Source organism: Vipera ursinii, assembly GCF_947247035.1.
Source record: "Vipera ursinii genome assembly, chromosome: 1".
Classification (NCBI taxonomy): domain Eukaryota; kingdom Metazoa; phylum Chordata; class Lepidosauria; order Squamata; family Viperidae; genus Vipera; species Vipera ursinii.
In genome coordinates this window covers 303,850,835-303,877,969 of record NC_139512.1, presented here as the reverse complement: position 1 = coordinate 303,877,969, position 27,135 = coordinate 303,850,835, and the positions used below count along the sequence as shown (strand labels likewise).

General features: G+C 36.1%; 1 protein-coding gene across 2 annotated transcripts in view; it reads right to left on the bottom strand.

Moving 5' to 3' along the window:
• Window positions 1-1,263: 1,263 nt before the first annotated feature.
• ITPKB (inositol-trisphosphate 3-kinase B) overlaps window positions 1,264-27,135 on the bottom strand; it is a 74,480-nt gene continuing 48,608 nt past the window's right edge. The window contains exons 3-8 of one of the 2 annotated variants that reach the window (XM_083376351.1): window positions 15,141-15,240; window positions 12,555-12,768; window positions 9,015-9,219; window positions 6,981-7,082; window positions 4,179-4,250; window positions 1,264-3,812 (exon numbers count right to left, since the gene is read on the bottom strand). In XM_083376351.1, the coding sequence (XP_083232477.1) occupies window positions 3,597-3,812; window positions 4,179-4,250; window positions 6,981-7,082; window positions 9,015-9,219; window positions 12,555-12,768; window positions 15,141-15,240 (909 nt within the window). In that variant the 3' untranslated portion in view covers window positions 1,264-3,596. The remainder of the gene's footprint in view (window positions 3,813-4,178; window positions 4,251-6,980; window positions 7,083-9,014; window positions 9,220-12,554; window positions 12,769-15,140; window positions 15,241-27,135) is intronic. The other variant, XM_083376352.1, reaches the window with a different exon arrangement.

Sequence of the window (27,135 nt, the reverse complement as noted above, 5' to 3'; positions counted from 1 at the left end):
TCAAAAACATCCCAATGGAACTGCTTCAAAAGTTCTTGGGTGTGTCTAGCAGTGTTCGGGCGAGCATTTTTGTGAACCAACAACACACCGGAAGTCAGTGTGCCCCAACGCTTTTTATGGCTGTCTCATCTGAGTTTTTGTAATGTTTCACAGTAGCCTTCTGAATTGATGGCCAAACCACACTCCATGAACTTCAGTAGTAGTACTCCTTTGGCATCTTCACATTTGGAGGGATTTTCTATGGCACCACGTCCGGTGTGGTGTTGGTTCACAATAATGCTTGCCCGCACGCCACTAGATGCACCCAAGAACTTTTAAAGCAGTTCCATTGGCATGTTTTTGATCACCCCGCTATAGCCCAGATTTGGCACCAAGCGACTACTAAGGAATTTCAAACCTTGTAAATCATTATGACAAGTGCCTCAACCTGAATGACGATTATGTTGAAAAGTAATGTAATGTTGTAGTTTTCTAATGTGTATAATAAAGGTTTTGTATCTGTGAGTGTCTGTCATTGATAACCAAACAGAGGTTTATTTCCAAATTGCCCTCGTATTTGTCTCTATAATTGCCTGATCCAATTCTGATATGTAACTGGAGTTGCTCAGAAGGCTAGTTCCCACCTCATAATGAAGATGATGAACCAAGGTAGTTTTGAAATACTGTCCCTATTGTTAGTTTGTGTCTGTTTAAATGTGACTAAATTTTTTGCATATATCAGTCAAGCTGTCTACCACTTAAAGAACTTGGTAGACTGTCTTACCTAATTCTGGGATATCAGAATAAAGTCCAGTCGGGATAACTGGAAAGAACCGGAACTCTGAGAAAAAAAGGTAACTTTCTACTACAAACAGTTTAATATAAAATTGCCTTCAATAAGTCAGTATGCTATTTAAGTGACAGCACTGGGACTTATTTCCAAATCGATTAATATGGTATGCACAATCTTATGTGCATTTTAAATAAAGACCATACAGAAAAATAGAACACTGAGCTGATTTATATTTTTCTGTTACTTTCATATCCCAATGAATACTTATACTATACCTCTCACCTTTTATGGATATGCACGTATTTGTTAAGAATGGGCAATTTGTTTATTGATATATAGTGAGAGGGAATAAAAAATACTCGTGTGAAAAATGCAAGATAACTGGTTTTCAACAATTCATTAGCATTCTTAAATTCAAGATATTAAGTATCTCTAAAACATTGTTCTTTATTATAGTTTGAGTTGAATAATTCATCAACTTGTTAGGTAGGTAGATTTGGAAATCTTAAAAATTTTAGTATGATAGAAATCCTAGGATTTAGGACTTTGATTGTCCCACATTGTCAAAATTGATGTACCAGTCAGTAGATCAAAGTATTGTACATTAAGAAATAGCTCACCAATTCCATTTCTACCAGTCTCTCACTACCAGAATATCTGAAGCAAATGTTACACAATTAGAAAAGATAATCTATCACAACAAAAAGTTAAGTTGTATGTTTTTATTTTAAGTTGTTTGACTTACAGACACTGTGCACTCGTGATGTTCCATAACTCTGCAAGTTCCTCATCTCCTTGCTAATCAAGGGGAACGGTGTGGAGAGTGTTAGGAGAAATACCTCACAGCAATAGTTCCAGCCTCCAGAAAGATCCAAAAGATATCTGGAGAAATATTTCACTTCTTTAAAAGTCAAAAAGCAAAGAATCTTATTTTACAAGCAAACCAGCATATATATTTTTTTAAAAAAGTATGTAATAGAAGTAATTTAAAAGCTAAATACATTTTTAAAATAGGATGAACTGATGCTGTTTCATGGTCTTCCCCTTTCCATAAATGTGGAAAGAGATTTCAAAAGCCAAGCATTATCCTTTGAAAAATCCCATGCATTAAGACTTAGTGTTCTAGATAACTAAAAGTATGGCAATAAATAGCACTTTAAAAAAACCACAAAATTTTTTTCATGACACTGAGTGGAACAGACACTAGTCCATAAGGCACTTTCAGCATAGGCTATTATTAAACAGCAGTAGGAAGCCTGAAGGGAAAAACTTGTAAGCAAAGCAGTTATTTACAACACCACTAAGAAAAAGCAATATTATCTTAGTGATATATGAATGAAGCAACACTCAATGGGATAGAATCTTTCTGAAAAGCTTTCAAAGGGACTGTATCCCAATGAATAGCCACCCCCTAAAACAAATACAATTGTTTCAAGGACAGCACATCTGGATGCAAGAAATAGGATTACAGCATTACTCTTTGGAAAAATAGTAACAACAGGCAATAGAGGGATATGGAATACATTATAAATATGGTAAGGTTTAAAAAAATAGCCAGGAAATGGCTCAGAAAAAAATGTAACATAAAGTTATAGTCTCAACATCCAAGGTTTCTGCAGTATTATGAGTTCTCCAAGAAAATTAAATGAACCAATAAACTTTTTCTCCCAGTTGCTGACAACTTGATTTCAGCATTCAACATTCAAATGTTCCAGGAACTTACATAATAACTTCTATATCCTAAATAGACATTCAGATATATTTGCAAGACTGAAAGTGGCAAATCCTTATTTAGAGAGTCTGCCTAGATTACCTACCAAATTACCTACCATCTCCTTCCATATCCCTTGCCAGGCATGCAAACACTATGAACCTTTACCATTATAATACACTGCTTGCTGATATGTTAGATCTAATTAATGTCTCTTCTTACAACGGGAGATTTGTAATGATTTGCAGGAGCTCACCTGAGAATGTATTACCGTTTTCAAAAGGGACTGCAGTGCTAACAGAAAGACACCCAGAGGATGGGAGTCGGTGCCTTCGTCATTCTGCACCAGCCCCTTTCCTGCCATGTGACCAGGTCATGCCAGGCTAATGAAAGGGTAGAAAAGGGATCAGATCCTTGTTCTCAGTAGTCCAGATAATTTCAGTAGCTAAATGGATGCACCATGTAATGTAACCCGCAAAGGCAAACTTTTGCAGTTGCTACAACCATGTATATATTGCACAGTAAGCCAACAAGAAATTACATGTAGAAAAGTCTATCTGATGTTAATTATTCCTATAAACTATTATATTCTAATTCTTGTATTTAGGAAAGTTAGTAAATATAAGTTGCTACCATTCCTTTTGTGGGACATTCCCACAAAGAAAAAAACATCTATAAGAAATATACCAATATAAGCATGCTTTCAACATCAGTTGCCCAAAATAATGCTAGCTTTGGACACGAGAGGGCAGCAGATAACTACAAATGCATCCTTCACTCTGAAGATTATTAGCTGGATACAATTTAAACAAGGCATTATCCTCCTGGTGCTCAGGATATAAGAAATTTATCAGATTTTTTACACAAAAATATTTTCTGTTTTAGGATGCAGGAGACCTAACTCCTAAGGCCAACATTGCTATCCGGCTTGTGTAATTTCTAACTTCTTGTTCAGTGTTTCTTCGGGCACATCACATTTTATTTACACTTTAAATAAAAGAAACGGAGCTTCTGAATTTTAGAACTGGAAGAGAAGGTGGAAGAAAAGTGTCTTGTAGTGCAGATCAGAAAGTCAGTTGGAGGAACTAGGTTGTGGACTGTGGACCCTTGGCTTTAATGCAGATCTTCACGTTGAGACAATTCTGTTAGGATCTCAATAAGATTATCCAGCCCCCACAGGTAGCCATCCTCTCTGTTCCCTTCTATCCAGGGCACATTGTGCTGCAGAACTTGTCCCTCTGGAAGTGGAATGGTTTTCCCAAAATCAATCATCCATACTTTGGCCTGCTCCCTCTTGTCATGGATGAAGAGAAGGGAACTCCCAATTACCTGCAAAAGCAAACGTAAAAGAACTGAGTATCCCAAAGCAGGAATTAAGAACAAATGTTCCAAATTCTGCTGAAGATAAGATTGCAATTTTTTTAAAAAAAAATACATCTCCATAGGATATTAGTATTAAAAAAAAACTAAAAACTGGAATTTTAAGTTCTGATTTTTTAAAAGTAGAAATGTTTAAACATGTGAGGCTGTAAAAATGTTTCTTTGGGTTCTCAGTACATACAGTTGTGATGTACATGCATTCTTTTAAATTTTCATGAACCAGATACCCAGTTATTCCCACTTGTGTGTTTAGGTGATACGATACGATTTGATGTAGCTCTAGTTTTTTTAAAAAGGGAAAATGAATAATTTTACCTCATGGGTCTTGAAGAATGGTGATGTTTCCAAAGTATCATGTATCCCCTTTAACCGGTTACAATAACTGTTCTGAAGTTGCAAGAAAAAAAAACCACATACTGTTTTTGCATGCATATACACAATGAACATAAACACACATACAAAAGTCAAGGCATTATTCCTGAAACAGATGAGTTCCATATCTCAGCCCAGATACCAAGTGACTTATAAAAAATGAATAACAGGTGAGAGTAGAGAATGCTGTAGTTGGCTCTGAAGCACAGATTGTCCACCTTTAACATATCTGGATTATGGAGTTATTCAATCATATTTTGATTTTGTTCACATCTTTTTACAAGACAGGATTGCAAGCAAGATTATTTGCATAATGATGATTTTGCATCAAACACAGCAATATCCCTCCAAGTACTGCTCAACCTTATTTCTGGGGTGGTGATGGAGTTACTCAAGTTTATGGTGTTGGGTGGGTTTAGGTTGCCCATCTGGGTTGAACTTTCCAAGGTAGCCCAGGAATTCATGGCCACCTTATACCAAGTCATCTTGGCCTCAATCCAGTTGGGAGGCCACAAATTAGATCCGCTTTTTGTCTCGGATTGAGAGAAGATAGCATTTGTACTTTGTCATGGTCACCAGAGTCTGTGATGTCATCTCTGCCACTTGTACTCTGTCACCAGAACTTGCCTTTCCTGATTGGTGAAAGCAGAAAGCAGGGTGAGGGCCAAAGTGATGGTTAATACATCCTTGAGAAAGGAGGTGCTGTCACTGGTTTCAAAGTAGTAATGGCCCATCCTCATAAAATCACTGCTGAATTTTAAATAACTACCACAGTAAAAAAAATACCTAGAAGAAATAGATTTAGATTTAGATTCATTTCAGTTAAAACTGGGCTTCAATATGGCACTGAAGCCACTTTGATCATACCTGCAGAGGACCTGTAGTGAGACTGGCAATGACAGTGTGCCTCTCTTGGTCTTGGTCAACCTCATGGTGTCCTCCTTGACTGCCTACATAGGTTAGGTTTGTGGGAGCTGTTTTGCAAGTTCTCTTCCTTTTTGAGCAATGGAGGAGAACTTTTGTTACGATGTCTTACAAGGCTTGCTTTTCTCACATCTCCTTTTTAACATCTCCTTATATGAAGCTATTCAGAAAAGTCATCTGGCACTCAGGGTTGAGTATCTTCAGTATGCAGATAGAACTCAATTGTATATCTTGATTCTGGGCCAAACAAGAGACATGGCTAATATCCTCTCTTGATGGCTGGAAGCCATCAAGATATGGGTGGAAGAGAAGAGGCTTAATCCCAACAAGATGGATAGCTAGTTGCACTATACTAGACAGAAGTGATTTAAAATCTAGGGCTCCTTCTGCACTCCTAGCATATTATCAAGGAGCGGGTGACATTGTGGCTAGTTGGGATCTTTGCATAATTACATCTTGTGTATCAGGTACAAGTTTGCCTGAAAAAAAGTCTCATGCCTTAGTTACCTCTTTTTGGAATATTGCAATATGGCCTGTATTGGCTGCTTCGGAACTCAGTAGCTTGAATAATGATAGCTATTACAAGGTACTCTTGTGTAACACCACTATTTCAGGAACTGTGACAGTTGCTAATTAGTTTCTACTAACTACCAAAACTAGAAAGATCTAAATGGTCTGGGATATGGATATCTTGCTCCCACTTCCACCCCTATATTAAGTCCTTTTTTAAGAGAATATCATCCACAGAGATTCTGAAGATGAGGCTTCTTTGTGAAAATTGCCCACCCACCCACCTCTGCAAGATTAGATGAGGCCCTTTCCTGTTAACATCCTGAAATGTCTCAAGGTCTGGCTATTTCAAAGCTCTTGGATTTTTGTGATGAAGCAAGCTCCCTACAGTTGTGCATGTGAAATTTATTATTTTGTGCAAAGTTTATTGCAATGGTAATTTATTGTTTGTCTTAATTTATTTGCTATTTCAATATATTATTTTTAATCCTTTTACTGGAAAGGGGTTTGTAAACTGTTCTGAGTCTGTGGATTAGAGTGGTACATTAACTCTAGAAAATAAACCTAGTTTATTTCTTCTCATCAGGAAAACAATTTAATTAAAGAAAAGAAAAGAAGAAAAGGATTCCACTAAATCTGATTGGGGTTGAAATTAATATGTTCAATAAAGTAAAGAGCTAACACAATTTTGATTATGTATTCCAATTTTTATATGCTTCCTTTCAGAATCAAAATCAATTTCTTCTAAGGAACATAAACAAACCTTTTAAAAAACTTTGTTTATAAAGTTTATAATAAGGCTGAAACACTTAGCAAGATGTCATAATTTAAATCAACCTATCTGGGATTTAGTTTAGTTAAAGCAAAATTTAGGTTGGGTTTTTTTTGTTTTTTGCTCAATGGCAACACATTTTGGATCCCTGCAAAAGCATATTGCTATGACACCATCAACCACTGCAAAAGCCAGTATTTTGGGCTTACTTGACTGTGGTGTCTGTATTTTTTTTTAAATTAAAAATGGGTGTTAAGCCCACAGATGTATCAGTTATTTTAGGGGTTCTTAGTTAAAAAGATTCCCACCCAAATACCAACATTTTGATGCTGCTGAATTCTGGCAGCACAATATTGGGGTGGGAGGGGAATTCAAAGGGGCATAAAAATGGATTTGGGGCAGTTGTGGCCTGCTAATCCTTGAGTGAAAGTATTGCCCATTTCATTACACATCTCCCCTTCTCATTTTGGCATGTAATTTTTGGATGTTAAATTAATCCAAAGTAAGCTATGTCAAAGGAAATAGCTGGAGTGGCTCACTAGAATGTTATGGTTTCCTTTTGTAAATTCTCTGAAGGCGTCCATGACTTCTTCCTTTGTCCGAGTCTTCTTGAAATCCCTGTTCACGGTGCCATCTTCTTTCTTTAAAAAACAATGATAAAAGCGTGGCTATTACTCAGAAGAACCTTTTTCTATTAATAACACTTGCTGTTCACTAAACAGAATGTAGTATATCCTATGACAAAATTTAGGGAAATTTTGAAACATTAATCAGAGCTTAATAAACAGTCACGGGGGTGGGGAAAGACTGTTCTTGGGACACTGGACAAGTCGTTTCTAGGTTTATAGCTTTCAATGAAATCAATTGTGTCCAGCTGCTGCCATCAGAGGCATTTTTTCCATTTGAAATTTTGTTTGGAGGGTTTGATGTGGATTATTATGGATAGGGTTGCAAACAAGGTGAGAAAAATTCATTTCATGAGCAGGTATCATATTGACTAATGCTAGATATGTAGCTCTTCAACACAATGCATTTTGGCATCATGAAAATTATAAAAGCTGGAAGGAATCTACTGTACATGTTCACCCCAACTTTTTGTCTTACCAGTTGTTGCATTAAGGCTTTAATGTAGTGAGCTATTGTTAGGAGATTGCATTCAGTGCAACCAGTGGAAACTGTAGGCCATTATTTCACTACACTCAGTAATGTTCTTCCTAAACCTACTGCCTAATATTCCTTTAAACCCATGAGATTTATTATATAACCCTCCTCTTAAGCTTTAGTTTAATGAGCTCAGAGATGCCTGAAGTTGGAGTTAATATAATCAATCAAATATAACCCACTAGTTTAGATCTGGATTAGAATGACAAAATTTGGCACCATAGTTCCTCTATTCCAAAACATGTACAGCATCATATTTTTTACTCTTGCTATCTCCTTCCTGAAAATGGGATATTTGCATGCTTGGGCTCCAATACTTTTTCAGATAGCATTTTTTTAAAAAAGTATTAAAAACAATAGGTAGAATAAAAAAAAACTTTTTGTTGTAGTTTCTATAAGAATTTAATATTTCCTTCCTAGCGGTTTAGCTTTACTAAGAACTGGTATCTGAAACCGCCATAGACACAGCCAAAAGTCTGGATGCGCTAAAACAGGCATGTCAAACTCGTGACGTCATGTGATGTCATGCGACGTATCTCGACTTTTTCCCCATTGCAGGCAATGGAGTGGGCGCGATTTCGGCATGACGCATCCGGCCTGCAGTTTGACATGCCTGCACTAATGTCATTCCAATACCCTTTTTGTAACTTCACCAGATAGCCAAACAACTAAGAGAGTGTTGTAATATCTGCAATATCCAGTAAACCATTTACATCTGAGCTTTTAGTGTTGCTCACATAGATAAGGAAGGATAAGGTATGAGACACATTCCACTTATATGAACATAAGCGGTGCCCTGCTGAATTGGACTCTGGCTCATCTGGTCCAACAGTCTGCTTCCTACTAGTTTCCCATTGATCCCCATGACTTCCATGAATCAGTCCATTCCTTTTTTGAAGGCAGGCAAAGGGGCTTCATGACAGCCATGAGGGTATAGCAAACCTAAGCCTCTGGAGAATTATACTGGCTTGCACTATTCAGAGTTTCTTAGGAAGAATTCACATGCTGCTGTATTCTTGATTCATAAGACCAGTCTCTTGGTTGAATAAGTAGGTTTAAAGCTACCACTATATGTACCTTTATGACTATATAATATAGTTGGAGTTTCTATGAAAAGCAAGGCAGGAAGTTTTACATCTGTCAGCTGCCTGTGCCCAATGACTCATCACAAAAAGGAGGAGGGAAAGAGTTAATGCCACAAAGAATTCCATGATCCTGCCACCCAAGTTGATAATGGGAAGTCACATCTGTCTCCAAAGGGACCTGCCTCAATGACAAGTACTCTGCAAGGATATATTATACATAGAATGGTTAAACTTAAACAAAAATATTTGACATTTTACATGATGTGACAAGTTAATCACAGACTTGTTTCCCGCGCACTGTTGCAACTGACAAATCTGAAAGCTTACTTTTATTCCTTCAATCCGGAATCCTAACGTTGCTGTAGAACTTATGGTTTCTCTCCACTGCATGTATCGAGGCTTGGTCACCGCACGTTGAGAGTTCTCTTCCTCCGTCGGAGCCTCGGGATCTACTTCAATCATCTTCTGATACATGTCTTTCCGCAAACTTGGCTTCTTTCTGGCCTTTGATAATTCCTCTTCCAGGTAGGTCCTGCAAAGGCAGTATGTGTTCACACTATCATAATTGGAAACTGATCCATTACCACCGGATCACTGATATCTGGGCAGGTAGACAGATTCCTTCCTATCTCCTCTAGAATAGGACAGGCAAAATGCAGTCAGTGGTCCTCATGGAGGAATACAAATTACTCGTCCATACTCTAGAGCGTCTTCACTTATTCCAATATTATGGAAGTCAACATCATCTATAATCGGTACAACAATAAGGGCAATTTTTGTTGAGCGATTCAAGTGAACATATTGGAACCAATCAGATCTAAATATTGGAAGCACTCTATAATGCGGACACAATTATCCTTCAAGGACATGATCCTTCCTGTGAAGCCTAGTCTGAAGTTTTGAGGGAACTTTAGTTTCCAAACTACATGGTATGAAGAGTGCTTATGTGTAAAAACTATTGTTTTCTTCTTCAATGATACATAGAGTAAGTAGCCAGAAATGGTCTGAGTCACTAGTTGTTCTGAAAGCTCCATGATAGATGTGAGTGGTTTCCTTAAGATATTAAATTGTGTATTTTGGAACGTTCTCCATATCAAAAGTGCTTCCACCATCTACTGGCAAGTAGACATGAAAGAATGCTACTGACACTTCATGTTATTTGCAGTACAATGAACCTAGGTATGGAATACAGTAGATTGAACAAAAATGTTTTTCTAAATTAATTTTCCCTATTTGCCCACTAGAGAGCTCTATTCTGCAATTTTTTTATTGTCCTTTAACCTTAAAAACTAAGATTCTGATTACACATCTTATAAACTTCTACAAATTCAACTCCACATTTGCAGTACACTCCTAGTCATGATAGCTTCTATTTCTTAGCAGTAGTTTTGTTATTTCAAACATGAAGGGTTCCATGTTTACATAGGAACATCAAACTGAGAACAGCATATGTGCAAAATATTCATTGACATATTTATTGATCTCAGAATGATAACATCTTAAATCATGGGCAGACAGCCTTGTCGACTAAGCTACCTAGAACTGAAAGGTCATACACTACTATCCGAAGAGTCAAATAGGTTGCTTTTTGCTTTCTTAAACCTTACCGTGATAAGCAGACCTCTACCAAGTTACATTAAGTGATCTCATAATCTGCTGTCTTCCTTATAGCATTTAAGGCCACAAGCAGAGCATGTTTCCCAGCAGCTTCGGTGCAGTCATATTTTAAACTTGATCTTCAAAGTCATGTTTAATAAATATCAATATATCTGTATTCACTTATTTCCTTTGAAAATCATCTGAATCAATGATTATATAACATATGTACGAAAATGATGCCTATATGTGTGAAGAAACAAATTTAGTTTGTCTACTGAAAATAAGCTTAAATGTGCAACCTTGCTTATGTTTGAGATAAAATAAACTGAACTAATTTTTTTAGCACTCTGCTTTCTGAACATTGGCACCAAGGATTCCCCTACACCACAGGTCTGCAACCCGTGGCTCCGGAGCCGCATGCGGCTCTTTCAGCCATCTCCTGCGGCTCCCAGTCCTCTGCCATGTGCAGTCCCCCCCAAAAAAAGTGGGACTAAAAAAGTTCAACCAATCAATTCAAATATGCAGGGTAGGTGCATATCTCACCTTGGCTCCACTCTTCAGTCAAACCCTGTTCTGCGCATGTGCGCATGAACGCGCATACGCACAATTTTTTTGCGGCTCCCAGTTTTTCCTTTTGTGAGGGAACCGGTTCCGAGTGGCTCTTTCACTGTTTCAGGTTGCTGACACCTGCCCTACACCAAAGTATTCAATAGACTAGAAATACATTCTAGGATTGCATTCTACTAATCATGGGTATCAATTTCATATCCTCCAGGTTTTTTGAATTTTCTCCAACATTTACTTTTTTTTAACCAACCTAGTTAACAACCTAGTAACTCTTAAAACTATGGTGTCTGAAGTTACTAGATAGCTTTGCCATTGGCCATGATATCTGGGAATTTTTGGATCTGCAGTTCCAACAAATCTGAGAGACATCAATTTGCTTGAAATGTATAAATGGAATCACTGATCTTCAATACATATTGTTAAATAAAGTATTTTCTGTATATTTTATTTTCAATAGAGCAGCCAAGGTTCTATATATAACTGAAGAGCTATATGCTAAACACACTCTCAAACACAGATACAGAAGAACAGCAAATTTATAGTTGTTTCTAGATCAAGTAAACTGTAGTAATCCCCTATTATCTCTCTGACGAAGATGTACTTTTTTGGAAAAATGTGCTGATCAACCCAGACTTTGAATGTTTTTCCATTTGTTCATGCAGTTAATTTGATTTTTGCTTTCTTTAAGTGCAAGAAAATTCTAAATCAAACAGCAAACAGCCTTTCTCACAAAGAGTAAACTTATGATGACATAGAGCAGTGAATTTCCTTTTCTATCATGGGTTTGGGGTGGCTAGAGAACACAATTCAATACCAAAAATGCTATTAAAAAGTAGTGTATGGAGGACCCTTTTTTTCAAGAGACTGGAAACCATGATTCTAATTCCACCTTAAGCATGAAAGACAGCTGGATGACTTGGGCCAGTTACTCTCTCTAAGCCCAACCCACAACACAGGGCTGTTGTTGTGGGGAAAATAGGAGGAGGAAAGAGTATTAGGACTTTTTGCTGCCTTGAGTTATTTATAAAAATAATGGCGAGATAAAAATAAAGATCCTAGATACACTACTAGCCCAAATGACTTAGAATTCCCCTTTTGTCAAACTTCCATGTTTTAAATTATTTAGATAAGAACTGCAGACCATTCATCATGTTAGACATCAGAAGTCTGTTCTCTCCACTGAATAACAGAAAGAACAATCCAAAAGAAACTCTTATCAGTCAACATGACCATCCACTTTCCTGGTTCAGGGTAATGGGAGTTAATTGAAAATCCGAATGGCATTAGATTAGGGAAGTTTCTTTTGGACTGTTCTTTCTGTTATTCAGTGGAGAGAACAGACTTTTGCCTACAATCGGGCTTCACTGGTCTGTTCATGGTTAAACTTAAACAATGAAATCATCTGCTTTTTCCAAAATAATCATCTCTGCCAGATTTCAAACAGAGATAAAAATCAACTTGATCTACAGCGATCATGCAAGAACATCTGATGTAAAATTGAACTTCAGATTTGCATTAGAGCAAACCAATTAGTAGATTTTTCATTGTTAACAAACTCTCAGCAGGGTTATGGCAGGGCAAGGCTAAATTACTCTGCTTGCCTCACATACAGGTAATAAAATCTATATTTGCCTCACATTTCTTTTCAAATATTGTAAGAATCAGGTTACTCTATATTCTTGTCTATAAAGAAAAGCTAACCTGACTCCCATCTTGCAGTCCATGACACAAGGAGAATCAAAATCAGCTAGGAGATCTTCCATCTGATTATACCTCTCCCCATCCTTCACAATATCTCCATGATAGGCAGGAACATAAGGCTTAAGGACATCATTCATCAAACGGTCTAAACAACGCTGTTCAGACTCACAATGTTTCTTTAATATCCTCCCATTTGCAGCAGCTTTGAAGCTACCTGAAAGACAGACCAAAACAAAGTTTGTTTTTTTAAAATGCAAATGGAACCATTTTTAAAAATTACCACAAAAAATATTTCACCCTGTTATGGAATGCCTCGGCTGTCCTGCCTGATACCCTCCAGGTATGCCGGATTTCAATTCCTATAACATTCAGCACAATCTGAACAGCAACAATTTGGGATCAGCTAGAATTCTTTGCTTTTTCTATTGTATTTAATCAAATGGCTATATACCCTGAACTTTTATAGATGCTACTTGCAGGGTCAAGTGAAAAGGCAAACAAGATTATTCTTTTGTTTTTTGACACTGTACAAATAGACAGTTTCTGTTATGATATTAAATGAATATCAATAATGCTTCAGACAAAACAGCATAAAAAGACCAAATAGAATATTTTGTTAAAATGTTTTCCCCCAGTTAATTTGGGAAAGAGATACAAAATGAGACTGAAAAAGCATCACATCCTAACTAATGAAAGTGTTTCAATGGTCTCCCTTGTGCACAAGGGGAGCTGACCTAAAATTACTCTCTCATGATTAGGAAGCTGATAATCGACTTATCTAAATCATGTCCATATCACTGGCATATAAAATATATGCAGCTCATGTGCAAGTTTAATGAGTACAGAGGAGAATGTTGTTTATCCCACATATACAAATACTGTACTATTATATAATTTACTTTCTTTCTGGTCAATTGTTTTCCTTCAAACACAGCTCTTTTCCTGCTTTTTGTACTAAAAATTATCTAAAAGTTGCAAAGGAGTTTGTATAAAGGATAAAAAGGGTAGGGGAATGTCAATGAATTACTCCATGACACTTTTAAAGCATTTCTGGGCTCCTCATTTTGTTTTGTTTTGATCAATCGTGTATGTGTGAATAAAAAAGTGAACAGAAATCTATATCCACTACATTCCTGCTTGATTTAGGACAGAGACCCCTGTTCATGTGCAGATCATGCAGTTTTTCCCCTGAGTGGTGGTGCAACTTCATTGCATCAGGAATGCTAGAAGGGAAAATAACACATGCATTCATTACCTACACTTTAGTGCAGGAGTGACAATATTTGCTCATTTTAATGTTATGACTAAAGGGCCAAATAATCTCCCAGAATGTCCTCTGAGGCCTCACCCACAGAGGACAGAAATCTAGTCTGCATTTCCCTCTCTTGCAATGAATTGTGCACGGAATACTGCTGATATATAGCCATGGAGGAAAAGCCGGTGTCTCTTTTCTTATGACATCTTCACTTTGTTTCTGTAGACAGGATTTGTGTAGGGCAAAAAAAGATTCCACAAGAGCTTTGGTGTTAATGGACGTGCAAAATTTACAGACTCACAGGCCAGAGGTGCCCCACCCCTACTTTAATAATATAAGCTGTTTGGGTAGATAACTGGGAGCTCTGTGGGAAGGATGGCTCCTATCACATAGTAGCAGATGGAAATTAGAGGGAAGGCTAACATCTAAGAAACTGCATAGGAAGCCAGGAATATTGCTTTACTTACAAAAACAACATTACAATTCTCTATAGGGGACATACACAGGATATGCTCATTATGGGGAAGGCCCTATATTGTATGGATCATTCTGACGGAGTGTTAGAACCCTATTTTTTCTGAGGAAACACAGATGATTTGCTTTGTAAGAAATTCAGACAGAGTTGTCCATAGCAGAGACATAGACTTGTTATGTGCCCAAACTGTTAAAATGACAGGACAAAGAAAGGATGCAAAATATTAGTCCTTGGCTCAAATATTTCAAGTAGCATTACATTTTCAAGACTTTATACATAATTCAGAGTTATTTTGGAGTTGTTGAGCACAACTGGAATTTTACGAGAAAATCATGGGTGATCACACAAAGCGGCTGTCATAGGAAGGTAGGCATATTTATAAAATGGTTGTCATGACTAGTTTCAAAACTACTTCCCAAGGATGAGTCTCATGATCCTTTCTAGCCCCCAATTTATTTTTGTAATTTTTCACGGCAGGTGACATTTCCAAACAAATACTAGATTGCAGCCACATTATTTTTATTTTCTAGGAATGTTTAAGGAGTCTATATAAGGTAGAGTCATTCTCATTAAGCAAAAATCTCAGAAATCAGAAAGTGAATTTCTTGGGCGTTACTGATTTCCTCAGATGCCTGCTGTACTATGTTTAAAACAAACCAGCAATTCTAGTACAAACCTAATCTGAAATTATAATGATAAAACAGTAGGGAAAAAACACAAGTACTTATAATTCAATTTACAGAAGTAATTTATGTTGAGACTAGCTAATTATCTTAAATTCCCCAAGAGACTTTCTGAGCATTTTCCTTTCAAGTTTCGCTTTGAGAGGGAAATAGCACAACTTGATCTTTAATACCTGCATGCCCTGCTAATTGGATCCAGGGATATTTCTTCTTAAAAGACATAACAAAAGGGGACCAATGCACCATGTTCTTGATTTTCCGCCACGATTTGCTCTAGAAAAAAAGAAGATAAATTAAAGAGACTACAGAAATTGTATTTATAGCAATACCTAATTTAAAAACTCTGGTTAAATATGAATAGTGAGATATTGGTGGTAGAATAAGCTCAACCAGGCATCTATGCTGAAGAAAACACCAACTAAATAACTCAAGATAAGCCAATTTCTTCTTATAAGACCTGTTCAGATGTTCACACTTTCATGATTTGCTTCCAATTCCCGCCATTAAATTTGTTCTCTCTATATATCTGGTAGAGGAAAAAGAAAGATATATTTGAAAAGTAAGTAAAGGAAGCTATCTAAACATGTTTAAACTCTTTCCTTCCATTCCCCACACATAACTGATCTTTTGCTTTTGCTATGCTCGGAGATCTGCTTTATTTATTAAGTCTGGACTGAAATGTCCCATTATGCAAACACCGCACATCAAATGCAGTCCCACCTTTGATTACATCATTGTAATTACCCTATTTATCGGTGTATAACACGCACCGGCGTATAACACGCACCTCATTTTAAAAAGGAAATTTCAGGAAAAAAACTTAAATTTCAAATAAATAACTATGGGTCATTAACATTATATCGGCGTATAACACGCACACATCATTTGCCCCCTATTTTCAGGAAGAAAAAGTGTGTGTTATACGCCGATAAATACGGCAAGTCTCCCCTATGCAGATATGCTAAGAGCCCACTGAATGGAAGGAGCAGTGAAAATCAAGAGTTGCCCACTTCTTTTCCAAACCCAGCTAGAGCAAGGAGCACCATTTCTGCTGCTAGGAAATATCCATGGCTGCAGAAAGCAATGACAAGATATTAGCTAAGACCAGACAGAGTTGTATATTAATTACACAAGAAGTACTTTGAGTATGTACTGCCCTTTTTCTCTTCCAAAATACCTTCAGGGTGGAGGAGTCCCTGAATAAGTTAGTCTTGTTATTATCTTTTAGGAAGAATTTCCCCCCCTCCCAAAAAAGGAGAAACTTTAGCTAACTACATCAGCAAAGCGTCACTTAGAAAACAGAGGAAAGCCTCAGTCCTTCCTGAAGGAAAACAGTTTCCCACAATTTACAGAAATGGAACATGTGGCTAATTAAGGCCGAGGTGTTTCTTATCTCAAAACCAGAAGGCAAAGCAAACTGTCTAAGAAGAAATTTGAAAACAAAAAACAACGGGTGAAGTGGTTAATAGAATAAAAGAAGACAACCACAAGGATTTAAACTCTAAGCAATCAAGTATCATAGTCAAAATCCACACTAAAATGTCGAACAGAGGGCAGAATAATGTAAGACGTATAAAAGGAACAAACTATGAAATTGCCATTATGGCCAAAAGAATTACATATGAAATCTGATACAGTGTATAAAACTGTCTTGTGGCACAAATGAAATGTTCTTAAAATTAAAAATTATTTATAGTTAAAAACATGATAATTTCATTTGTACTAGAAGACCAAGGAAAAGCTCAGCCATAAGCAACATGGCAGTAGTTTTATTCAAAAATACAATATGTGCAATGTACAAAATTTTGAATAATTGTTCTCTTATATTGGAACTTTATCATTCTTTGCAGTTTGCTGTTTTTCCACCCTTGCAAAATCATATGTAATCTATGCAAGTTTACCTAAATTTCTATAACAAACTATTGTGTAGGCACCTTCTGGCCATGAAAAATTTAGGAGCAGCTATGTCATGGTCAAGAAGATAAACAGAGGAGTGAAATAATTTCAGGGGGCCCTTTTCCTTTTTCATCAAGTTCATGTTTATCCAGACGTGTAGCTTTAGTCAATTTACTGTCAACATTGCTAAAGGCATCTTCCTATACCAACATGTGGGTTTCCAAGAAGAATGCCAGGAGCGCTGTACTTTAGCATTTTTGTTCCTTGTTGGCAGAAAGCACTGTTGGATTCCCCTTTACTAAAGTGTTTCTTTGCCTCGACTCATGTTTGCTTAATTCTTTTAAAAAGAAAGCCTCTTGGGGAATTTGGGTTTCCACATCAATAAGACTCAACTTGCCCAGAAGAGGGATCCTCCTATGAAAATGCAAACATTAAGTCATTTAGTCCCAGGATAAAATGTTTCTGAGAGAAGTAACTGTTCTAGAGCCAAATTTTTCTTTCCACAGTGGTTAGTAATCACAGAGCAGAAGAAAACCTGAGCTACTTCAAAGCCAGAGTTAAATGAAACAAGAATAGCACATAGTATCATAATAGCTTCCCAGGTGCTGTTATAAAAATGCTCATTGTCAAGATTAATATTTCTATTCTACACTGATAATGTTCAAGACATAAAATTATTGAAAAGTACATGGATCTGGGAAAAATGTGTATTAAATGGGTTGAAATTTACATTTATGATCTCAAAAATAATTTTTATAAAATGATGTACAGTGTCATTGGAACATGACATCAAAACATTATAGAACATATAGCACTTCAAATGTATGTTTGAAATGACAACAAACGGACATTTTATCATGCTTGGTATATGTGTAAAAAAGCTAAAACATTTGGATTCAAATACATATTTTGATACAGAGGATTTTCAAGATCAATTGAAGCTGGAATTTTTCCTTCTAGGATTAAGAATATATTGCTAACAGTTCTGCTGACTGGAAGCCTGTTATGGGCTTTCTGAATAAAAATGAAAAAATAAACTTGTGACTTACAGTTTTGATAATTAGACAAGTTAGATTATAGAAAGAGTAATATGATGTAACTTTAGAAAGAGGTCAGAATATATTTGTAGTTGTGAACTGCTGTAAACAATATCAAAAGCCACTACTTTACAGGGCTTTTTTTGTCATAGAACGCCCAGAACGGAGTTCCGGCACCTTTTTTGGATGGAACTTGTAGGGTAGGCAAGGCGGGTTGTATGACATGTGTGAGTTCCGGCACCTTTTTATTTTACAAAAAAAGCACTGCTACTTTATATTGTCTTTCTTTTCTATTTTCCTTCTTTGTACATTTTGCTTTTTCTTTTTTCTTTCCTACTTTCTATTAGTTTGTATTAGTTTTATCTTCTGTGAGGGTGTGTCTGTCTGTTTGTGTGAAAGGGAAGTACAGGGATCTAAATTAACCCATAACTAACAAACGTTCATCCAGCCTTTGACTGAATACATCCATCAAATGGAACAATAACTTAAGATTATTGTTCTCTGTGTTGTGCTCTTTAATCTTCTTTTCAAGTGCTGGAAAAATGCTTTCATATCCTGATTCGGTTATCCTTTCTCAAGACTAAACATACCCTATTCCCCCATTCTCTCTTCCTAAAACTTAATGTCCAACTACACTTGTTGACTGTATCTGTTAAGTTTCTCTGAAACTTTCTGAAAATGTGGAGCTCGGAACTAAACATAGTATTTTGAGTCTGACCAATACAAAATAGTAGAACTATTACTTCCTGTAATTTGGAAAATAAACTTTAGGATATAGCCTAAAATTAGTGATTCATATTCACTTATGATATATTATATTTCCAAGTGCGATTAGCAAGTCAGGTGCTCCCCGTCCTATATCTCTAAATATGATTCCTTGTTCCTTGGTTAAGTATTTTGTAATCTGCATATTACATTTTATTTTGCTATTTTCAGCCCCTTCTTCAACCTTGCCATTAACCTTAATAATACATTTTGGAAAGTAAGCTTATGTTTCTAGTAATGTACAGAAAACCTTTTATACCATGTATTAAGGGGAACAAAAACTAATTCTTATGATCTGACAAAGTCTTCCCTTTCAAGCCACACGTGAAAACGTATTATTTTAAGGAATCCTTATCTATGCATAACCTATTAATGTGTGAAACATGCATACCTGTACTCAGTGCTTTTTTTGTAAAAGAAAAAGGTGCCGGAACTCACACATGTCATACAACCCGCCTTGCCTACCCTACAAGGTTCCATCCAAAAAAGGTGCCGGAACTCCGTTCTGAGCGTTCTATGAGAAAAAAAGCCCTGCCTGTACTTATTTCTCTGGAATATATACACAATTCATACATAATTAGATAATACACAGAGAGTCAAGTTGGTGTAGTAGTTAAGGCACCAGACTAAACTATGAGTTCTAGTCACACCTTAGTCTTAAAGCCACCTGGGGGGACTTCACTTCTGGGCTGGACCAATCACTTACTCTCAGCCCTAGGAAAGAGGCAATGGCAAACCCCTTCTGAAAAACCTTGCCAAAGAAACTGTCCATGAATTGGACACAATTAAATGGGGGAAAAAAACCACATAGCTAAGTTCTTCAACACTAACATTTCAGCATATGCTGATGAAACTGGGAAGGATTTTTAAGTTGCCTGAGCATAAGAAAAATAAAGTTTAAAATTATTACTGTAAACTCAGAAGATAAGACTTGTTATAAAGAAATCAAAGCATCTACCAAACTTTGTGGTTTTCTTTTAGTTTATATTAAAAATAGTAGAAAAAGTAAATCTTGCTTTGCCCACATCAGGAACATATAGAAGTGGCTTAAGGATATTTGAATAATTGGCATTCATTCAACTGAAACTCTATTGATACAGTTCTCTGATAGAAAGAAAAAGAGCATTGAATTATCTTTTAGTAGATGGAATGAAGACTATAGGATCTTCTAGAGATTGCTGAGTACAATTGAGTACAATTCCAGCACTTCTAATCATTAGTCATGTTGGCTAGGGGTCTCCAGAGGTTATAGTTCATAATATGGACCTCTATTGCAGATCATATATAGTGAAATGAAATGAACCTTTATTGTCAAAGTACAACTATGTGTACATTGAGATTGGCTGAGCCTCCCTTTGTGCTCCCACCCCCCAACACACATTGACAACAAACCCTCCATCTTACTGCACCATGTGAACCAACTACACCACACACCGGCCTCTCAAGTCAATTCTGCATAAAATTCACAAAAGTTCACAAAAGTTATTTCTCATTCAAAAGCCTAACAGCCCACGGATAAATATATAGTCTTCACTGAATGGCAGGCACTGATATTGAAGTAATAGGTTGGTAGGAGTAGGCTTTCATGCAATTCCCTTGCCTACTCAGCAGCTGGGCCTTTTTATAGAAATCATGATACTACCTAAATAGAAACTAAGAATTTCAAATACGGGCAACTAGATTTTGAGTTTAAAACCAAGTTAAGTAATCCAGTGTGTTTTCTCATCCATATGTTTGTGTCCAAGAAGTTTATGGATTTTTGGTGTTTTTGTGATTCTATTTTACCTGATTTCATTTCTAAATTATGTGGAATAGCAATCCAAGATACTAACTTTTGCACATGTTTTGAGTCTGCATTCCCATTTACTACAGAACAATTGGGAGGGAATTCATGGCTTATGAGGATTTTTCTACTAGCATTTTTCTAGCCAAGGCTGAAAAGGAACTAGTGTAAGATAATTCTCAGAAGAAAAAGTATCATATTGATCTATCTGCCTTAGTAGCTGAATTTTGTTCTAGTAGCGATTGATATCTCTTACTTGGGCAAAAATCTGAGTTTTGAATGTGAAAAATTTGGTAAGCTTCTGTGAGAATATTCTTTTATTTGTCTATCCTTTTAAGTAAATTTGTATTCAGCAGGTAAGGAATGGTACAGTATTCTGCCAAGTTTTCTCAACTGTTTATTTTTCCAAAGGAAAGTGAGGAAAAACAGAAGCTAATTTAAGTTATTTATTGGCCCAGGTATATGGAGCAACATATAGACTGGAAAAAGCATTTTGCTGTGCAAGCATAGCTTTCTTTCTTTTGTGTAACACGAATGAATTCTAAGAATAGTCAAAATAATTTTAAAGAAGGAAAATTCTATCTGCCAAATAAGCCATTTTTAAAAGCTTATAATGCAAACAGTCAAGAAATTGTATACTTTAGTAGTAAGCAAAACTTTCATCCTTACAGAAAGTTAGATAGTTTTTTAAAGAATGAGAGGCTTTAAATAAAATGCAGGAAAAACAAATACATTCCCTCTTCCTCTACGCAATACAGGAGTCTATTTTGGACAAGGAACACTGGACTCCTCTGTTTGCAAGCCTCGGCAGGTAGAAACATCTGGTTGAATGGCTTACACCAAAGCACAGCTATTTCAGACATTTGGAATTCTCTGAGAATACATAGAGAGAGACGCTTTAATTTACAGAAAACCCAGTTTGGTTAGTTGTAAGTGCTCTTGTCACATCCAAGGGCTTCATTATGTGCCGCTGCTTTTGAAAATTTGGAAACTTCAGCTAATGTGGAATAATATTATTTGGAGCTTGTTGGGGCTTGAAAGTCAGATCCCATTATACCAATTTGTCAGTTGGTTTCCAAACATGAATCAGGGTACTGTTTATTGTTTATTTACAACGTTCCCCTATTTTGGATACAGGTTATTTGAATATGCTTGGATGCCAAAATCAATTTTGGAAGTGCTGTCTGTTGTCCTGCTACAAACATTACCCCAAAAAGTTGGATAATACTTGAAATAGGATCTCCTTAGGACGGGTTGCCAACCTAAAAAAGTATCTTGAGCAAGGCATAAATTGCACCTCTATGTTGTTGCTTTTAAGAGGGTGTTTCTTCCAGGCTTTTAGTTGGAAATGAACTGCAAAAAGAGCCAATCAGTCAGTCCTGGACTAAATAATGACTTGAGGTGATGATCAACAAGCAAAAACTCACATACTGGGCATGCAGTTTGAGGGGATGATGGTTATGCTTGGCATTGTTGAGGGAAACAGTAAAAGGGAGAAACAACAGATAAGGAGAACAGATGGATCAAAGAAATTATGGGAAAATCCTTTCCTTGGAACAGCTACAAATCATTACAAGACAGAGATTGAGATGGCAAGTACCTCTCTACCCAGTCACCCAAGACTTGAATCTGGTTGAATGGCACCCAAGGTATTTTTGAAAAACTGTGGCATTGAAAATAACTGAAAAATAGGCTGACTGAATGAATAAAATTACCTCTCATCCTCAGAATTTATTTTCCTATTTTGCTTACTACATATGTTTCAATTCTAAACTTCCCAACTGTAACTAAAGATTCTGATTGGTGTAAAATATTCTGTACTTTGTCATTTGTTATCTAGTGACCGGTATTTAGAGAATGGATAATAGATAAATGGACTTTTTTTAAAAAAGGTGTATAAAAATCGAGTGAATATCAGAGTTTTGGCAGCACCTAGGGCAATCTCTGATTTTTAAATCAACACGTTAGTTCTCTGAACTGTTGTGATTAAAACGTTCTTTCATTGTGTATTTGGGAATCAATGTGGAATGAGGTTGTACAGGAGCTTGAGATATATTTAGTTGTTTTGATATTATATGGTGTCATGATTTTTATGACTGTATTATGATTTATATAAGAACCTATGTACTAAATAACATTTAGGAGAACACCTAAATTTCCAATGGGATAAATTAAGCTACAGCTCTAAGAAGCCAATGCAATCCTGCTAATAAAGTTAGTGTTTTAGCAGTTTTCTTTTAAAAATACAATTGTTTATTCTTCAAAATTCATTTAGAAAAACTATTTCTAAACACATCTCAGTTTTTAATAACAGAAGTCACTCTAACCAACTTATTTAAAAATGTCTTATGGTTGACAAACTACTGCTTTTAAAATCAAATAAATACTGCCTAACAATCCTGACATTTTAATTCCTTTCAGTTCCTCTTAATTACTTCTGGTTTACATTTGTCATTTAGTAATTTAAAACTCTGTTTGTAATATTACTGTTTTGCAGACACTGGAACTGAAATTAAATGTTGGTAAGAGGGTTAATGAGCTCTCAGTGAGCAGCCCAACAGCAATCGAACACAAGTGTCAAAGCGATGTATCTCTAGAATAATCCGAGAATATAACTTTTTTAAAGGATTTATTTTTTGCAGGTAGCATAGATTATAGTTTTAATAAAAGGAAAGTGTTTGTGGTGCCAATTTAAAATTTAGGGAATCAATTGTATTTTTGTACATTTAAACTTTTTTGAAAATGATGAAAGCTTAAAACTGTGTTTTCAGATGTGGTACAACACTAAAACTGATTCATTGTATAAGGTAAAGAAATATCTTCTAAACTAAAAGGGAAACAGTCATTGGAAACAGGAAAATGGAACATTTTAACATTAATTATGGAACAGCATTTAAAAGACATGAGCATACTTGCAAATGCTGAGATAACAGACAAGAAACAATTCTTACAAAATCTATTACTTTAGGCAGGATGTGTCCATTGTCATTTACAGTGCGTATCATACAAAGCCATTACATTCTTATCTGGGCTTCCTCCAAAGAGTTCATGGCTTGTAAATGGAATCACATCCATGTCTCTAGGACTCTTTTTTGAGTAACAGTCCTTATATTACTTCACACCCTTAGTCATGTACTGTGTAAAGGAGCCTGTACAAGAATCTCATAAATGCAGAAATGAAGAAACTTTTTTGGAATCTGCAGGATGCAGCATACAAGTTTAATAAATTGTGATATCACACAAATGCTGAACTTTCATCAGGCATCAGAGCACAAGTATATAAGTTGAAGTATTTATATTATAATACTATTGTATTCATCTTGATGAATATAAATCTCCAGGACCTGACAGATTCCATCCCAGAGTTTTAAAGGAGCTGGCAATAGATTATGCCAAACCAATTTTATTTCATTCTTTGACAAAGTGACTAAATTAGTAGACCAGTGAAATGCTGTGGACATACTATACCTAGACTTCAGTAAGGCATTAGACAAATAAATCTCAAGCTACTTTTTTGTAAGCTAGAAAAAAGTGGGATAGATAGCATCATCACCAGATGAATTTATAACTGGTTGACAAACCATACTCAACAAGTAGTCCTTAATGGTACTGTATCTATATGGAGGGAAGTAAGCAGTGGGGTACCACAAGGTTCTGTTTTAGGCCCAGTACTCTTCAATATCTTCATAAATTACTTGGATGAGGGAATAGAAAGGGAACTCACCAGATCTGCAGGTGATACTTAGCTGGCAGGAATAGCCAACACCCTAGATAATAGACTCAAGATCCAGATGGATCTTGACAAACTTCAATACTGGGCCCTATCTAACAAAATGAAATTCAACTTAGACAGAAGCAAAGTCTTACACTTAGGCAAGAAAAATCAAAAGTACACATATAGAGTAGGTGAAATCTGACTAAATAACAGTAACTGTGAGAGGAATCTTGAAGTCCTAGTGAACAATCAACTACATATGAGCCAGCAGTGTGAGGCAGCAACCAAAAAGCCAATGCAATCCTAAATTGCATTAACAGAGGGATTGAATCAAGATCACATAAAGTAGTAATACCACTCTATAAAGCCTTAGTAAGGCCATACCTAGAATACTGCATCCAGTTTTGGTCACCACAGTATATAAAATAAGAGAAGAGCAACAAAGATGATTAGGGGCCAGGAAGCTGAAACATATGAAGAATGGTTGCAAGAACTAGGTATGGCTAATCTAGTGAAGAGAAGGACCAGGGGTGACATGACAGCAATATTTGAGGGGCTGTCACAGAAAAGAAGGGGTCAACTTATTTTCCAAAGTTCCCAAAGGCCAGACAAGAAACAATGGATGGAAACTGATCAAGGAGAGATTCAACCTAGAAATAAGGAGAAATTTTCTGACAGTGAGAACAATCAACCAATGGAACAGCTTGCCTTCAGAAGTTGTGGGTGCTTCATCACCAGAAGCTTTTCAAGAAGAGACTGGACAGCCACTTGTCAGAAATGGTAAAGGGTTTCCTGCTTGAGCAAGAGGTTGGACTAGATGACCTACAAAGTCCCTTCCAACTCTGTTATTCTGTATTCTTGGTTGAGGCAAAATATTTTACGTAGATTAAATATTGTATGCAGAAATTTATCTTTCCTATTAAAATAGAACGTCAGAAGCCACTGAATTCTCAAATTGTTTCCAGGTCCCTAATAATGAATGTTTACTGCAAAGCAACTTAAATGGCTCTTAGATGTTAAGACGAACATGATTCACTAGCAACAGGAAATGCTACTGTAGTTTGAAGAGGCTTAACTCCTCTGAACCAATAACCAATGGCTGAACATTTTCTGCTGTGTTTAGAAAGCCAGTTAAATTCTTGGCATAGCTCACAAAGTATCTTTCTGTTGGCACAGTACTAGTTGCAGTGACACCAGGAAGTTCTGGTATTTCCCTGTTCTTCAGCATTTCACTCAGTGGGGGATGGTGGGGAACACAAATTGCACTTCAAAGCTCGTGCAGAAACTGAAAGGCAAGTCTGACTATTAAGAAGAAGTGCATTACAGTGGTTGGTTGCTAAGTTACCACATGACGTACATGCAGAGCCCGGGTCTACATTTTTCCATTACATTCTCCTCAGTTAGGCTAGCCAGCCTGAATCAGAGATGCCCCTCAAACAAGCCAACTTTATTGATCTCAAACTCTTAAGGAAAAAGTATTAACATTATTTGTGAGCATAGTATGACAACAGATGTCTTAACGGCCTTGCACAACATTTCTACCATGGGTATGTGTGAAACATAAAAGAACAGAACTGTCTGTCTTCCCACCTGATTTGAAGCAGTATACTTTAAATAACAGTTTGATAAACAAGCCATAATGTCTGGTTTATATAAAATGCTTAGTCACACTGAGTGGATTCACATGTCATGTGAAATAAAAAAATCACCACATTATATCTTAGTATAGAGTATGAAGTCATTAAAATTGTGACTCCTATTTTTAAAAAAGAAGTGTATAGGGGAAAAAATTCTTCACACAGGGTTTGTTTGATTTGATATTTTGGACTTGACTTTCCACATTAATGTAGAGATGAATCACAGCTTCACTTGAGAAATCTGTCTATTGTCTATTTTGTTTACTGTTCAAATGTCTTCTTAAATAGAAGACATACACACTTGTATTCTTTCAAGAGAATTTTTAAACATTCTAGAAGTATACGCTAAAATTATGTTGATGGGAAGTACATGTTCTCCAGGTATAGTCACAAAGGTACATTGAACATGATACATGCACAATCAAAACTATTTTGATGTGCAATCAAAAATTCAAGTATCACCTAATTGGGGTGTGTGTGTCTACTTGACACTTTGGAAGATATATAAATTTCAAGTTCTTGACATGATGAACGTCTCTAAGCAAAACTCATGCAATTCAGTGAGAGAGTGTGTAATGGCATATTTTATTCTGCTTTAATTAGATCTCAACAGGGGTAAGGTGTCCAATTTGGGATATTACAGTCCAAAAACATCATGAGGTACCTATGAACCACGTCTTATGAAGAAAAGCTGGATGCATTAAAAGGTTATATAATAGCCATCTTCAAATAATCTGAATATATTACACAGATATTGATATAAATACATTTTCTTTCACTCTAGAAAATAGAATCCATGTCCAATAGGTTCAAATTATAAGGAAGGGAATTTCAATAGAAATTAATCACAGCTTATTATTAAAGTAGACTTTGAAGGGTCACCTACTGAAGATACTATATGAAAAGTTCTTACAATGTTATTAAAAATTAAATATACTAAAGTAGTATATTTCAAAGCTGGTATTTGAATTAATTGTCATTGGGAGGGTTTTTTTGTAAATCACAGATTTAAATAGATCTTTTTCACCTATGTCAACGATTGTTTCCTTATATTTTATATTAAATAAAACTAGGAAAAATTCCCTGCCCCAGTACTAATTCACATTCATAAAAAAGAAATAGGCATGTCCACTGGGAAAAAAATAGCAACAATAATTTGAATGGCCATAACTATATTGTTAAGGTAATATTGTTTAAGAATTATAACCTAGGAAGGACTGTGCCTTCCAAAATACCACTTCTTTTCATTACCTTCTTCTCATACAACCCTAGATAAATGGGGAAAAAGCTTCACTTTGAACATGTTTTATTATTTTTAAACCTTGATTCATAGTC